Source organism: Daldinia vernicosa (assembly GCF_022497035.1).
Source record: "Daldinia vernicosa strain CBS 139.73 unplaced genomic scaffold F5Y00scaffold_43, whole genome shotgun sequence".
In the NCBI taxonomy this organism is placed as follows: domain Eukaryota; kingdom Fungi; phylum Ascomycota; class Sordariomycetes; order Xylariales; family Hypoxylaceae; genus Daldinia; species Daldinia vernicosa.
In genome coordinates, this window is record NW_025953959.1 from 272,149 (window position 1) to 287,141 (window position 14,993).

General features: G+C 47.3%; 2 protein-coding genes across 2 annotated transcripts; both read right to left on the minus strand.

Annotated features, from left to right (window-relative positions):
- Positions 1-999: 999 nt before the first annotated feature.
- Positions 1,000-9,847, minus strand: F5Y00DRAFT_271997 (uncharacterized protein). Its single transcript, XM_048012895.1, has 3 exons — positions 6,051-9,847; positions 4,881-5,998; positions 1,000-4,835 (listed from the first exon to the last, which is right to left on the minus strand). Exons 1-3 carry the CDS (start codon positions 9,369-9,371, stop codon positions 1,142-1,144), a joined length of 8,133 nt encoding a protein of 2,710 aa, XP_047862467.1. The 5' UTR covers positions 9,372-9,847; the 3' UTR covers positions 1,000-1,141.
- A 1,686-nt stretch (positions 9,848-11,533) lies between these two features.
- F5Y00DRAFT_144247 (SAPS-domain-containing protein) lies at positions 11,534-14,783 on the minus strand. Its single transcript, XM_048004399.1, has 3 exons — positions 13,989-14,783; positions 12,483-13,913; positions 11,534-12,431 (listed from the first exon to the last, which is right to left on the minus strand). The coding sequence occupies exons 1-3, from the start codon at positions 14,655-14,657 to the stop codon at positions 11,712-11,714; spliced, it is 2,820 nt and encodes a 939-aa protein (XP_047862468.1). The 5' UTR covers positions 14,658-14,783; the 3' UTR covers positions 11,534-11,711.
- Positions 14,784-14,993: the final 210 nt, after the last annotated feature.

Here is a 14,993-nt window from a genome sequence, read left to right on the forward strand (position 1 = left end):
ATATTGTGCGAGTTAGGCAATTCATTAGGGCTGGTTTCAATATCAACGGATGTCTCATATTCACTCTGTTAATCCCCCTCCCCCTTGATTAAAGCACTCGATCAAGTAACCGATAATATATACAACCATAAACAGCCATTGTGTCCAGTCACACAATAAAAGTGACCAAAACAAAGGATAAAACGATTTCATCGTAAGTACATTGTCTAGCACCTTTCTTTCCAGCTAAAATGATATATCACAATGATTGTGTTGTAGAAAGGACTTGAAGCCGTTATAACATTCCATTGCCTCCAAGAAATGTGTAGTCAAGATCAGCATCCATCACTCACTTATCAGCCACCTCCGTCACTCGCTAGGTAAGATAATTCGCATTATTACGCCAGAAGTGACCAATCAGTAAATCCCCCAAGGTTGAGAATGTGCGTGAGACATATAGAGTGGTATCATTGCTATGAATGTCAGCATGAGTTTAATCATCGAGTAGTCTTAAGGTTGTGCGCCAAAGCCGCGACAGAGAGTTGTGTCAAGGTTAAGCAGCAACGAGATGTTGTCTTAAACTACGACACCTGCATTACCTGCAAGAGATCTAGGAAGGCTGAGGAAATTTGCCAGCAGATAATATATCGGCAGTCTCCCTTATACTATGCTGTCAGAGATGGAAAATTCATAAGGGAGGACTTCTGGTAGTTTAGGTACCTAAGGTAGGTAAATGACGACCTGGGCTAATCAGAAATATAAGGTTGGCTAGAAATACGATAGGACTACTCTGGACACTTTAATGATATAAACTTTCTGGAAGGTATATTATAGTAGGTGATTGAAGGTGAGGAAGATAGACTAGATCACTTTAATATTACCACTTATTGTCATATATTATAGCATAGACTTTGAGGCTACACTATCTACTTAAGTATTAATTCAATCATGCGTGGGATTCAATAAAGAAATTTAATCAATATAAGGTAACTTCAGTATATCTAAAGAACTTTTTTTAAGCAGGTATCAAAATATTGTTCTCGTTAGTAGTCATCTCTTCGAACCCAAACACCACCTATGCAGATAATTGTATTCCATGATGCGGCCTCAGTAACCATCCAAAGATTTTAACTGCCTCTGCACAAAAGAAAAAAGCAAAAATTTAACCTGAGATTGTAGGCAACATTTTCCCAAGGAGCGAAGGCCCCTTCTTTGTTGCCTTGGAGTGCTTCCCCTCCTGGACAATTCCCTTTGCCTCGCGGGTGCTGCGGCTTAGAGCGATCTCATGCTCCTTTGGCTCATCATAATCGCTCAGGCTACTCCCCGTCGTCATCGACTCCATGGAAGTGCTGCTACCCATTGGTCTATGGTTGCTCCTTGGAATAGGAGCACTTGGTGCGACGCTGACGCGAGGCAGCCTGCGTATACTTCTGCCCAAAACCGACTGTGTGCGAATCAACATGCTATTCCTGTTGCGTCTGGGATGCGGCGATCGTTGTTTCGCAATGATTAGTTCGTATTGTTGCATCATCGTCGGGTGATCGATAATCTCTTCTGCCGTGAAAGTGGTCCGTTCGACACCAAGAGCAGAAGGCATGTTATTGGTATAGTACTTGGCGAGCTCAGCGGCAGGAACTAGTGAACCCCAAATCTCGTAGAAGGGAACCGATCGTATATCAGGAACCTTGAGTGAGTAAGCCTCGAGAATCGTATCCCACGCAGATGATATAATGGCGTGGACGGCCCGAGCAAGATCGGGCTCGACTGACTCGACTGTCAGAGGTATACTAGGCTCTCGTTTAGGTGCTAGGAGGGGAATCCTCGACGCTAAGTGATTATCGCCGAGACCTTTCAAATATAATGGCTCCATCACGAAGGTAGAAGTGAGAAGCGAAATGACCGAACAAAGCACATCCAAGGCCCCATCGGCGAAGGAGGTGTTTATCTTTTCGCTGAACGTAAGGGATATATCGACGTTAGCAGATCCCAACATGCATGATCTGACAAAGATGTCTGACAGCGGGTAGTTCGTGTCCGTGCAATTTAGTTTACACATAGCGTTTCCAACAGCAAACTCGATCATCCCAGTACCCTTGTTTTGGTTTTTATGGTAGATGACGGTACTGAAGCGAATCCAAGATGGCCAGGAAGTAGCTTTTTGTATAATGTCTGAGAGCTGCATGTTTTGTGATATACTGGCAACATGCTGGCTTTGGACATACCGGAAATATTCGTACGGCGTGATTGGAATATCTGGTAATCGTGTTCGAACAGGTAAAATGTTGCCTAAAGGACCAACAACATCCAAGATATTTTGTTTACTCGGAAGGCCGAGGTTTCTCCCATCCACGAGCTGTCCGAAGACGACATCGTCAGTGGCAGAAAGAGTTGAAAGTACAACTGACCAGGCACCCTTAAGGATCGTCTCGAATGATATACCTAAGCTATGTAGTGACCCAGCAGGGATTTGTCGGTGAATGGTCGTATGATTCAAGCTGACTTTCGCAGGCGAGGGCTGTGATATTATTTGCGTCACTGTTGCGCCTTCGAGCAGACTACGCCAGTATTCGCTTGTGCCATTTGATCGCATACGATGAGAAGCTCTAGCCACTTCGCAAAAACCAGGACGTCGGGTGGGCTGATCGCTACAATTATAAAACCAGGCCAAGTCTCGAACTAGCACGGGTAAAGAAAGATCATCATATTGAGCCCTAGAGAGTCGTATAACGAGGACAGAGCTCCTCCCAGCGTCGAAGTAGGAAAACTTGGTGACGGGTTGACTGAAATCAACCAGCTGTGCTTGCTCCCTTTTGACGAGCTTCGTGGTCAGGTTGCTGAGTCTCCAGCTCTGGCACTGGTACCTTAGAAACTCCGGACGGTGCGACCGATAGACGGTCTGGTAAAGTCGGCGACTGTAGCTAGTAAACGAGGTTCTGAGTATGGGATGAGCGTCAGTTAACATAAAGCATGCATCTTGAAGTTTATGCCAGTCTAGAGACCCAGTGATGCTGATCTCTAAGTAATCGATATTGCCACGAGTATGTAACATCCCAGACTCAATGAACATTGCTTGTAGTGATGACGTCTCGGTTACATCCTCAATCAAACTGCTGTCGATTCCAACCCGTGACACAATTTCTTTGCTGGTAGGGGAACTTGGGGGGTTTGATTGTGTCAGTTCAAAGTCTTCTTGAATGACTGCGGGATATATCTCTATAGTAACAACTCCCCTACATATTTCACCTAGGGAGATGTTTCGAAGGATATCGACAATAGAAATACCAACTCCACGCTGTTTGCACTGTTTGATTAGTTCATAGGCCAGAACAATATCACCGCTTAGAGTTAAAAATCCATCGCTGGCTGTAATCGAACCTTCTTCGACGCCGAGTACTTGAGCCCATATAGCCCGCATTCGATGCTCAATTTCAGTTAGGGGGAGAGGCTTGAAACTTGTATCCTGGAGCTCTTGAGGGTTCGAGACTTCTGTTAGCCCGAGAAGTTGCTTCCTGGATAAACCCGCAATTATTCGTTGGAGTTCTATCCTGTTGACTTCCAACGTTGGTGTTAAAGGCATACGCCTAACAGGTATATATGCCGAGGGTACCATATAACTCGGCAAGATCTCTCGGAGCGCCATACTAGCCATCTTCTTAGAAAGGTATAATCTCTCCTTTGTAGTGCGACTGAGGTTAGACAAGCCTTCACCCCTTTTCAATGCATTTTCTCCAAAATCGATAAATGCTGTTAGGATCGGATCCGAGTTGGGGTCGTTGAAGGCAATCACTTCAACCACCACGTCGACACCCCGACCAAGGCATTGCCGAAGCTTTGACTCAATAGCCGAAAGACGGAATTTTTTACCTTCAATCTCTACTTCTCCGCCATCGTCTGAGGAGAACTCAATCCTACCATCTTCGAGATATCGGGCGTAATCTCCAGTCTTGAGTAGGCGACTCCCCGATTTCTCCAGTAGCGACGTTGGACGAGCTGTACTCTTTTCAACCCAGGTCTTGATATCAGGTTCATGGATATCCAAACCGCTAGCAAGTGTGGGCCCCCCTATTATCAGCTCGCCAAGGGCGCCCACTGGCATGAGTCGGTTACTATCTTCGGGGCTCACTATCCAGAAGTTGCCGTAGAATGGGTTACCGAAGCATTGCGAAGCCTTGGAATCAGTCACTTCGGTGGCAGAAAGTGCAAGGGGACCAGCTTCAGGAGAACCATACGCCATCAATACTTTAGCCTTGCCGATCCACGGTGCATAGACATCATCGTCAAGATGCCGTGCCCGAATACAGACGATGGAAAGGTCCGGTAGGCTTTCTGGATCTAATTTCCTTGACAAAGTCGGTGTCAAATATGTCCAATTAACATGCATGCGCCTTACAGCCTTAGAGAAGTTCGATATCCTCTCCGAGGCTGAAGGGATACAGACACAGCCTCCGTTAACCAAGGTGGTGAATATTTCCGAAAGCGCAATATCGACATTATACGAAGAGAGCTGCATGACCCTACTGGACGGGTTGATCAGTAGAGTAGAACCCTGTCCGACACAAGCAGCTGCTAAAGACCCATGGCTATACGAGACGCTCTTGAAGGTCCCGGAAGTCCCGGCGCTGAAGAGAATACACGCCATTTCGTAGGGCGTGGGGCAAAGAAGGTCTATATCAACAGCTTGCGCCGACATGGCTAGGACGGTGTTTTCGTCTACAACGACGACCTTTGCCCCAAGACCATCTACATACCTCCGAGCATCAGCAGAGCTAAGCACAAACTCGGCACTGACTTCCTGCATCGCTCGAGCAATGATCGAGGAGATCTCAACATCAATAGGCACCAAAATTGCGCCAGCGCTAGAGTAGTCAGTATTGGTTTAACATCACAAAATATCAACTTACTAGAGTACCGCTAGCATGGCCACCACAGCCCAGCGACTCTTGTCCATCACCACTGGTACGGGCATCTGCGGCTTCATGCCAGAAGCCAAGAGATGTTTAGCAAGGACTATGGATAAATCATGTAGATCGCCATAAGACAAGTCTCCATCCCACGCACAGATGGCTTGAATTCCCGGATTTATTGAAGCTTGGTGCGCAACTAAGTCGTGAACACGCCCCTTAGGTATGTCAGCTTGAGGTATGCTATTCCATGCCAGGATTTGCTCATGATCGCGCATACTAAACAGGTCAACCTCCTGAACCGTACCAGTTGGTGAGTCGAGGATGGCTTCAATAGCCCTTCCAAATGCACATGCCACGGTGATTGCTTGATCGGAGTTGAGTATGCGGTGTCCAATGTCAACTGTGATGCTCCCGTCGTGGAAGTATACATCGACACCGACATCATACTCTGAGGCTTGCTCGGTCCTGATGTGTCGACACTTCGAACTTGCAGAGGTCTCATGTGAGATGTACTCATATCCGAACGAAAGGTAGGTGTTGAATAAACGGCCACCTCTGATCTGCAGTTCATGCTCAACCCTATTTATGGGCACGTCCTGATGATCGAGTGCTTTTATACGATCCTTTTCCGCGTTCACTAATAGCTGTGTGACGAATTCCTCAGTAGGGATCTCAATCTTGGATACCAGAACAGTTGAAAATGAACCAACAGCATTTCCCAAGTTCCCGATGGAGAAATCTCTACCAACAACGCGATACCCGAAGCAAACGCTGTCTTTTCCGGTATAATTTCGCAACAGTAAAGCCCATGCAACTCTAAGTATAGTAGATATATCTATGCTACACTCACTAGCGAGAGTCTCAAGTCTCTCGCACTGGATGTCAAGATCGATGGACGTAGTCTCCCATTCACTTAGGATAGGAGATTGCGATCTAAGTCTGGGAAATTGGCACGTCTGAACACCCTCTAAATGCTCCTTCCAAAAATCAATACTGGATGAAGCTTTCTTCAAGTATTGCGTATGCTGAGGATAAGATGCTTCGGGTCTGAATGGGGTTAAGTTATGGAAGTAGGCTTGGTCGATTTCTCTGAAGAGAATAGTCATGCTGGCAACCTTAACTTGTAATCAGTTATAGGTAAAAGTTATAAAGGGGTAAGGAACATACGTCGCATACTGCTTGACTAACTTCTAACTTTACGAATGTCTTCCCAGTTACTTGGCATACAATGAGTCTGTGCCAGGGAATACCTTCATTTAATGATAAAGGGGGCAAGTTGTCGATGGATATCATTGCATCTTCCACACTGTCGCTTTCAAGGAAAAGCATGGTAGGTGAATGAGATCTTAAAACTATCTGGTCGTATAGGCCGTTATTCGAGGCGCTTTGAGAGAAGACGGTTCTTAGAGCGGAGTGTTTTAATGTTACTTGAAGCCAAGCAGCACAGATGCGCGAAACGTCAACAGGCCGATCAGACGTCGCGAGGTCGCAAATCATCAACGCCTTAGAACTCCCCGGAACCAGGGCCTGGTTTATAATAATGTCTTGCTGGATGTCTGTTGCGGGATAAATAGCCTCGATGTTGGAAATATCTAGATTGAGGCGTGGTAGGATTGTCGTATTTAATCGGTTAAGCTCCTCATCAGTGATGTTCATATGAAGAACGTCAGATGAAGATAGCCCGGAAACTCCATGCTGTAGCCCTTCTGCAGCTTGGCGGAGTATCTTCTCACAGCCATAAATCCAACTATGTATCTTCTCCTGATGTGCGGAGTTTTTATGATAAAGAAAGCTGACGTTTGTTTCACCTCCTTCGATTGATATTGAAACCTCGACTATGGCGAGACGTCCGACTTCGCTTCCGATATCTAACATATTTGGAACCAGCGTCCCACCCAACGCAGGGAGTTGTTCCAATAGAGTATCTTGACTTCGTACGTTTTGCGTCGTTCCAACGTAAGTAAACATGAGCTCGAGAGGATAGTAGGAGGAAACAAATGAAAGGGCGGAAGTGCTATCTATCATATTCTTAGTAAATTTTAAGGCACCTTTGTCGGTAGCAGTGTGATTTGAGTCCTTGAATCGACTCAGTATAGTTGAAATATTGTCCGATGGAGAAGCATCGATAGCTACCGGGCAGAGCGAGGTGAACCATCCCACAGTCTCTGATACATTTCGCTCCGTACCGAATACGGATCTCTCATTTACTTGGTTCCAAAGAGTCGGTATTGGATGGTCGTGGAAACCCTGCGCAAAGGAAAGGATAATAGCAGCCATGAAAAGGTCTACGGAACCCGTCTGAAGCGCTCGGCAGCTAGCTTCAAGAGCTGAGGTGACATCTGCATTGAGCGTAAATCCGGTAACCAGTGTATTCCCGTACGTGTTAGAGGCGGGATCAATCCCCCAGTATTTATAGTTTCCCATCGGCACGTCAAAAGGGAGTTCCATTCCCCGTATGCGATGTCTATGGTGAAGCGTCCATTCTCTAAAGGAGAGTGTGTGGCCGGATATGAGATATCCCTTGGTGAGTAACCCTTCCAAGTCATCTGCTATGACGCGCCATGACTTTGAATCGACGACAAGATGATGAGCAACCATATAGAGCATCTGGCGGCCGTCGCGGGTGTGGAAATGGTGAGCAGCAAACACGGGGCCTGTCTCGATATCGATCGTCTCTTGGGCGACTATAGCTACTTTTTCAACTTCTGCGTCCGTCGTAACTGTGTGGTGGGCAAAATGGTATGAAGATGAGATATCCGGTTCTATCGACTGACACCAGGAACTTCCGCTACGTCGGAACCGACATCTGAGCATGGAATGATGGCCGACTACAGCCTCTATCGCCGCCGCCACGTCTTCAACACCTATAGCTCGCTTAAGTCGAAATAATATGCTTTGATTGAACCTGTATTCGTTGTTCCTAGCTTCCCGTTGGTAAACGTCGTTACCCAATGAGGTATGGAAATACAAACGCTGCATAGGCGATAGCTCGAAGGTATCGACTGGGATACCGTTCATATTACGCGAATGCGACTTACTTGACGTTGCAAGGGCAGCAAGTTGAGTTAACGAAGTCGCTTGCATGATATCTTCTGTATCAAGACGAATGCCCTGAGATTCGCATTTAGCTGCAAACTTCGTCGCGGCGCTCTCATCGCCACCCAGGCTTGTGAATGACATATTCATGCCTATACCAGTTTGATCCATCTGCAACACCCTACTTGCAGTCTTCTGGAGGCGTCTTTCGATTACACTGGTAGGCTGTCTTAAACTAGCCCTCGAATCGATAGATAAGATTTGGTGATATACCTCATCATTGGCGTTTTGAATCCACGTTTGTAGCTTTCTCCGGTTAATATTACCGGAATCGTCCAAGGGCATCTTTTCTAACACGATCCAGACGCTGGGAATGAGACTCGGCGGTACTTGGGACTCAACTACCTTCCGAATATATGGTAGCTTGATGGTATAATAAGGGTTCTGTAGTTTAACTTCGCAGTCATCTGAGCCGTCCACCACACAGTCTCTCAGGGTGACAAATGCCACAAGCCGGCCCTCAAATGGTCCAGCCTTTGATTTGAGCACAGAAGCCTTCGAGACGTCTCCATGTTGATACAAAATTTGCTCAACTCTAGCAGAACTTCTCTTGGATGGTGTAGGTCTGGGCTGTGGTTGAACGAGAGAGTATCTAGCTGCCGCCTTGGGTGGAATTGCTGGAGGTTGAGAATAGTCTGGTACTTGATATTTATATTTGTCTGGTTGGATCTCTGGCGACTCTGGTTCGGGCGGGCTAATAGTCGTTGATTGAATCGTTCTCTCCGACAGTTTCCGTGGGATAAGCGGCATTATACGCGTCTCAAGCTCGGCGATAGTCTTGCAGTTCATAATATCCCTGGTCTTAATATCTAGACCCGCCTCCATACACTCCGCTCGAAGCTCTCTAGCTTTCCGGCCGTTCCCCCCAAGATCCAGAAACGATTCATCTAGAGGCATAGATCCACCATCAATCCCGAGGATGCTAGTCATAGCGGCACCAAGGCGCTTTTCGACTGAGTCGCCCGTTGACTTCCTCCATTCGGCAGTATCAACTGGGGGCGAATAGTCCGAGACTGAGCTTATAGAATCTTTTCCCGCTAGCTTCGATCCATCCAGAAGCTTCTGAGTGTTACTTGAAACAGAATATACGGAGCTAGAGTCGTCATAGTCCCGTATCAATCCATGAAACGGCTGAGGAAGAGATCTCGCGTCAATGCCCAGAGCATTAGCCACTTCAGATCTTAGAAGCTGCTCGGCGTTATTTTGGTTGTCTGGCTCATTTATAGGAAAGGAAGTGTTGATAAAAAGGTTCTTCTTTTTGAGCGTACTATTTATTCTGTTTGAAAAGCTAACGGGCTTGCTATTTACCCTGTCCGGCTGGGGTTCAGATAGCTCGTCCGATTCCTCGGACGAAGACAGTATCAAGAAGCTTTCTCCTATCCGGTACGCCATCGTTGAATGTGAAGGGAAGCGATATGGGAAGGATACACAGGACAGCGAATGGGTTCCGCTTCCGAAAATGAACTGTTGGCTATAGCAGAGAAAGCATCTTATATTGGGGGTTCACAAAGGCTCGATTAAATCGCAGGTGGTACGACATTGGGATAGGAATAGAGAAGGAAAAGGAGATTAAGAGACAAGACATGGAAATGGAAGGGCATGATATTACTATTTACATACGCTTTAGTGAAGTGGACATTGGATTAGGTATAGGATTCCCCCCAGAGACATGACTGTCGGGATCCGGCAGACTCTCTGCAGGTAGCCATCTTGGCCATGTAAGGAAGATCCTACCTACGATCGACAATTGAAATGCATATATACATGATCCTTTTGCAGTTTGAGGGCTGGGGCTGACGTACTCTTTACACAAGTACGCGTTAATCTAGAAGGATGGAAAAGTGAAAATGGCGTAAGCCGGAATTCCCAGAGAGATAGATATAAAGTCGAGAGGCTCTCTCTAACGCACACGGTATATTGGCTGAGCTAAAAATAAGAACTCATGCCAGATCTAATCCCAGTTAAGTTTAGATTGCAGTACATCTCTTAAGTCTCATAGGCCCAGATCATATTAATAAAGTAACATAAGCTGTAAGCTGGAACTCAGCTTTCTAAAGATCTCCCTTCTAAGGGTCTTCCGGAATCTCCAAGGATTTGATTCCTACTCACGTCACCAATCATCTTCCCTCGGCCGACGCAATGGTTTTCCTTAGGACAAATCCTCAGATCCTTAAAAGACACGCATTGACGGGCACGAATCCTTGATCAACCGTTATTCTCTAGCTTCTAACAACCTCACTATCCGTTATGATCAGCAAATCTACACAAAGCCACGCCGCATTCATAAAGCACCGTGAGGTCATCACCTCAAGAACGAGCCCACGCGCGCCACATAGGTAGTAAATTGGTAGGTATACATGTTGCGATCTACTTGGTCCGTGTCATCCATCTCTGCGCCAATGAATCCATCCAAGCCAACATCAGCTTGACTTACTTCTATGACATTCATCATAAGATTGTTCTATCCATTCTTAAATCCCGACATGGAAAAACAAGGTCCAGCCAACGCGAGCTTGCAGCATCGGCACCCGAAGGATCCTTTATGCTTTCCCACATCTACTGTAGGCATCTACTGTAGGTACGCTCAATAAATTTTATCATGTTGAAACATCATCCATAATCTCGTACCATTCCGGACTACTTACTGTACAGGATAGAAACCCGTAAAACATGCAAAGAGCCATTTCTAGAACCACATATAATACAAACGCGCGTGATAATCCTCGTTGCCATATCCCATTTATCGCGCGGTACAAGTATGACCCGCCACCCCATTGGACCATCATCTTCGCAATATTGATTACGGGGTATCATCCATCTGAGTCATGAGGAACATTGACAAAGCCATCGTATAGAGCCTCATCCGTTTCGGACGCCAGCTCCTAAACAACCACCTCCTCATCGTCAGGGTCTTCAATGCTTGTTCTTCGAGTTGCTTCATGCGTACTCTTAATCTTTTCTCCATCGTCGCCCGTAATCTCACCCGTAACCTCCACCGGACTTTCTGCGGGTACATCGTTATCTTTAACCTTCTGTTTCTCCTTATCCTTTGACCCGAACGGCCAGAGGCTGGTAAAGGCAGACGCCTTTTGATTCTGCGAGGACGGGTGAACAGGAAGTGGCTTTACGATTACTCCACCCTTTTCATTGCTCCCGTCCTTGTCGACCTCAGGCATCGCAAAATCCCCAAATTCTTCATCTTCCTCATCCCCCTTAGCTTGCTCGTCCTTGTCTGAGTCGGAATCGTCCCTACCATCCCCAAATCTTTCTTTACCTCGTCGCAAAGCTCCTCGCCACCAGCTCCCTCTAGATGGTCCCGCACCCCAAGACTCCGCATTGTTATCATCTTCAGCAAGGCCGTCGTCACTTTCGTCATCTACGTCATCCTCCCCGTCGTCCTCAAAAGGGTTTTGGAGGATGCTTTCAGATTCTCTGTCGAGCACGGTCTCGTCGGGTTCCTGATTACCCTCTATCCCTCCTGGCTGGGTCGATGAGCCACCAGAATTCTTCTGGTGCATCGCGAGCCTCGCAGCCAGTTGTAGGCGTGCGCGCGATGGAGGAATGTTTAGTGGCGGCGGTGGTGGAGGTGGAGGTGGAACAGAAGGGGGATCCATTGATGTCGAAGCCGCATTCAATGAATCTGTGTACGCGCGAAACTATTGAACTATCAGTAAATGTGTTTAACTCAATAATATAATCGTTTTTGTACGTATGCTGTTGAGGTGAGATACGTCATAAGAAACCAGAGATAGTCGTATCGCGCCTGGGACAAGTTACCTCGTTATTAACATCCTCTTCATTATCTTCTGCTTCGTCTTCTTCTTCGTCACTTGAGCTGCCGAAGCCGGATCCCGATAACAAGCCAGAGCTTATACTGAAAGGTCCGATGCTGCTTCCGCTGCCATTATCCTGTATTTCCATACTACCCCCAGTGCCATTCAACCCAGCCTCAGCAAGCGCGTTGGAGCCACCACCCTGTGCGCCACCAAGTCCCAGGCTTGACAAGCCCATACCACCTAGACTATTGCCACCCATCTGCGTCCTGTTGCTCATAGCAACTTCGGGCCTAACTCCCCCAAGGATAGCATTGTCCCTCTCTCTTGTTTCTGCGAGGGCTCCCTCAACATACATAATCCAATCCTGGCTCATGACACGATCCAAGACAAGCTCCGAAAGGAGCTCTGGTGGATTCCGTTCCGCGAATTTTACCACCTCTTCAGCAATAAGCGTCAGATGACCCATATAACCCATCCGGGTCTTATTTCGAGCTTGGGACTGCTCGCTGGATTTTTGGCCGTTAATGATAGCGTTGGTAATATCAGCGGCTTCGAATAATGAGATTGCTAGAGTAGGGTTATAGCCACGATCCATAGGGCCATTGAATACTTGCTGGACGATGTCGTAAACAACGTTATGGAGAAAGTTATTCCAGGGATATTTGAAAAAGAAGGACTGTCTCAAATTAGCTTCCCAGAATGAATAAAATCATTTAAGATCACTCACTAGTATCGTTGGCACAACCTCATGTTCCACAAATTGCATTTTGAGGTAATCGCCGACAACTGGCTCAAGACGCTGTTCTATATTTCCAGATAAATCCAACTCGGGTTGATGAGCTTGAACAGTGGGGATGCTGCCCGCACTTTCGGGTTCTGGTTGTAAAGGTTCGCGAGGAACTACACTCGGCTCGTTTTCTATAGGCGCCTCGTTCACAACAGACTTCTCTCCTGTCTGAACTACCGAGGTAGTAGGATTTTCTGTGGCCTCGGGTTTGCTTCCAGGAGACTCTTTGGGCACATCTTGTAACTGTGGTGTCTGAACGTCAACTGGCATAGAAGGTCCATCGCCATGCTTTTGATCTGGTGCCTTTGCCTGGTGCTGCTCAGTGCTCGGTTGGGACACCTGTGACGGCTGCGGATTGGCTGTGGGAACATCACTCTGTTCTTGCACTGGCTTCTGAGTAGCGATCGGTTTCTTCGGGGAGAGAGGCGCAACCATGAGCTCAGGATTTTCGAATTGTTGCTCATTGAGTTTACCATCATGGACGTTTAGCCTTGGAGAGCTAAGAGGCTCTTCCACGAAATCGTCATCTTCTCTATCGAGAAATGACGAGACTTGTCCGGTAGGAATTTCGTCCTCGGCCTTGACAAATTCATGCGATGTATCCTCAGTCATTTCACCTAATGGAGTAACTTCCTCAAATCCGTCATCATCGGAAGCGTTTGTGATCTCTAAGCGGCGAGCATCATCTGGAGAGGAGTGGCGCATCCTCATAGTCAGATCCTCCGACGATTGCATCTCCTCGCCACGATTTGTTACAAGTCGGCCCTCGACTCGTAGTCGCTGGCGTTCTTCGTCTCGAAGCGCGATTACTTGCTCCGAACCAACTTCGTTGAGCAGCGCCATGTTGCTACAATGGAGGAGTTCGGCCATGAGCTCACAGGTCTTGAACCGATCAAAACCGAGAGGCTCGATCTTCTCTCCAAAGGTAGAATCTAACTGCTGCCTTTGGGAAGAGGCCGGGGCATTGAGAATTTTTGTCATAAAGGCAGGGACGTGGTCGGCGAAGAGCCGAAGCAAAGTACCTAGATAGATAGGGTCGCGACTAGAGGGCAAGGCATTTGAATCGGGACCAACATCCGGATCATAATCAGAATTGTTCTTGCGAATGACCTCAATGACAATTCCAACGCCAACAGTAAGGGGATTCCCACCGTCAAGCATGTATCCAATTAGCTTCTGGACACAAGGCTTGGACACTAGCTGGCGTGTAAGCTCATTCGGACCGATGCAGGCCTGCTCGTTCTGCGAGGCATTGGCGGAGACAGTGATGATAGCCTTGATGAAGTCGCCGGCAGATGTCTGCGTAGCGGGACTGTGCTCCGGCCCAAGGAATGAGAGCAACGTTGGCATGACATCTTTGCCGTAAAGCCACTAATTCCAGAGAATTCATATTAGCAATACCGTGAGCTGATTGACCGACCGGTCTCTTTGGATATCTGAACACACCTCAACTATACCTTGGCCGTTCTCTATTCTCTCAAGGCTAATGATCTTAAGCAGGAGATCCATTATCATAGGACAGTCAACGTGACGTAGCATGTTGGGGACCGCATCGTCGAGAGACTTTAAGAGATCCAACATTTCCTCCGTCTTCTTATCGAACAAGGCCTCGTTAACCTTAGTAAAATAACTCGCCTGAAGAGGATCTAAGGGAGACGGATTTTTGAGGAAATTCCAAAAGTTGCGTAGAAGTTGGTGGCTTTCCATCAGAGCTTCATAGATGGACCAATTATCGGAGGACAGGACTTCGGCGGCAACATAAGCATATCTGTTCCTCTTCTTCTCAGCCTCATCCTCCTCAGCTCCATCACTAGTTGTTCTCGATGAGGCACGCGGGCGGCCGAAAGATAGGGCCCTAGACTTGCCCTTCTTTTCATCCTCGTTGGCTTCCTCTTCGGGGGCTTCTACAGGTTCAAGCTTCGGTGTGATAACATATTCCAGGAGCTTCTCGAGTACCTTAGACTCGCGTAAATACTCAATGAGCTTGGTATTGTGCTGTTTCAGCTCCTGGATTAGGTCGCTCTCATCAAGCAAATCTTCGAGTTGGAAGTCAGGCTTATCGAGAATGGTATCGATAGTCGAGATGTTGGCGTAACCGCCAAATCTCCAGAACATGTCGATTCGTAATGGGGGCGACGCCCTATGTCACTGCGCCGGCAGGGCTGCACCGGCACCGGACAGGGAAGAGTAGAGGTACGCGTGTCGAAATGAATGCGAGTGCAGATAAACGGCGGGTACAGGGAGTGGGATTCGGCATACGAAAGCCTGTCCTTTACCCGGGTCTGGTCGGATCGGATCCAAGTTTGGTGGCGCGCGGGGGGGGAAATAAGGGCGAAATGAATTGTGATATCGTCACCGGTACAGGTTATGTGGGTTTCCCACGTGCGGTCAGGCAGGAAATTTCTCGATTATATTTTTTTTCCGACGGTCGGTTCTATCCGTCGATGTGGA

Coding starts and splice junctions, on each gene's coding strand:
- F5Y00DRAFT_144247 (XM_048004399.1), bottom strand. CDS start 14,657: ATGTTCTGGAGATTTGGCGGTTACGCCAACATCTCGACTATCGATACC. Junction 13,914..13,988: donor ACGGCCAAGGTATAGTTGAG/GTGTGTTCAGAT, acceptor CTCTGGAATTAG/TGGCTTTACGGCAAAGATGT. Junction 12,432..12,482: donor AGGTTGTGCCAACGATACTA/GTGAGTGATCTT, acceptor AATTTGAGACAG/TCCTTCTTTTTCAAATATCC.
- F5Y00DRAFT_271997 (XM_048012895.1), bottom strand. CDS start 9,371: ATGGCGTACCGGATAGGAGAAAGCTTCTTGATACTGTCTTCGTCCGAG. Junction 5,999..6,050: donor TTAGTCAAGCAGTATGCGAC/GTATGTTCCTTA, acceptor TTACAAGTTAAG/GTTGCCAGCATGACTATTCT. Junction 4,836..4,880: donor GCCATGCTAGCGGTACTCTA/GTAAGTTGATAT, acceptor TGACTACTCTAG/CGCTGGCGCAATTTTGGTGC.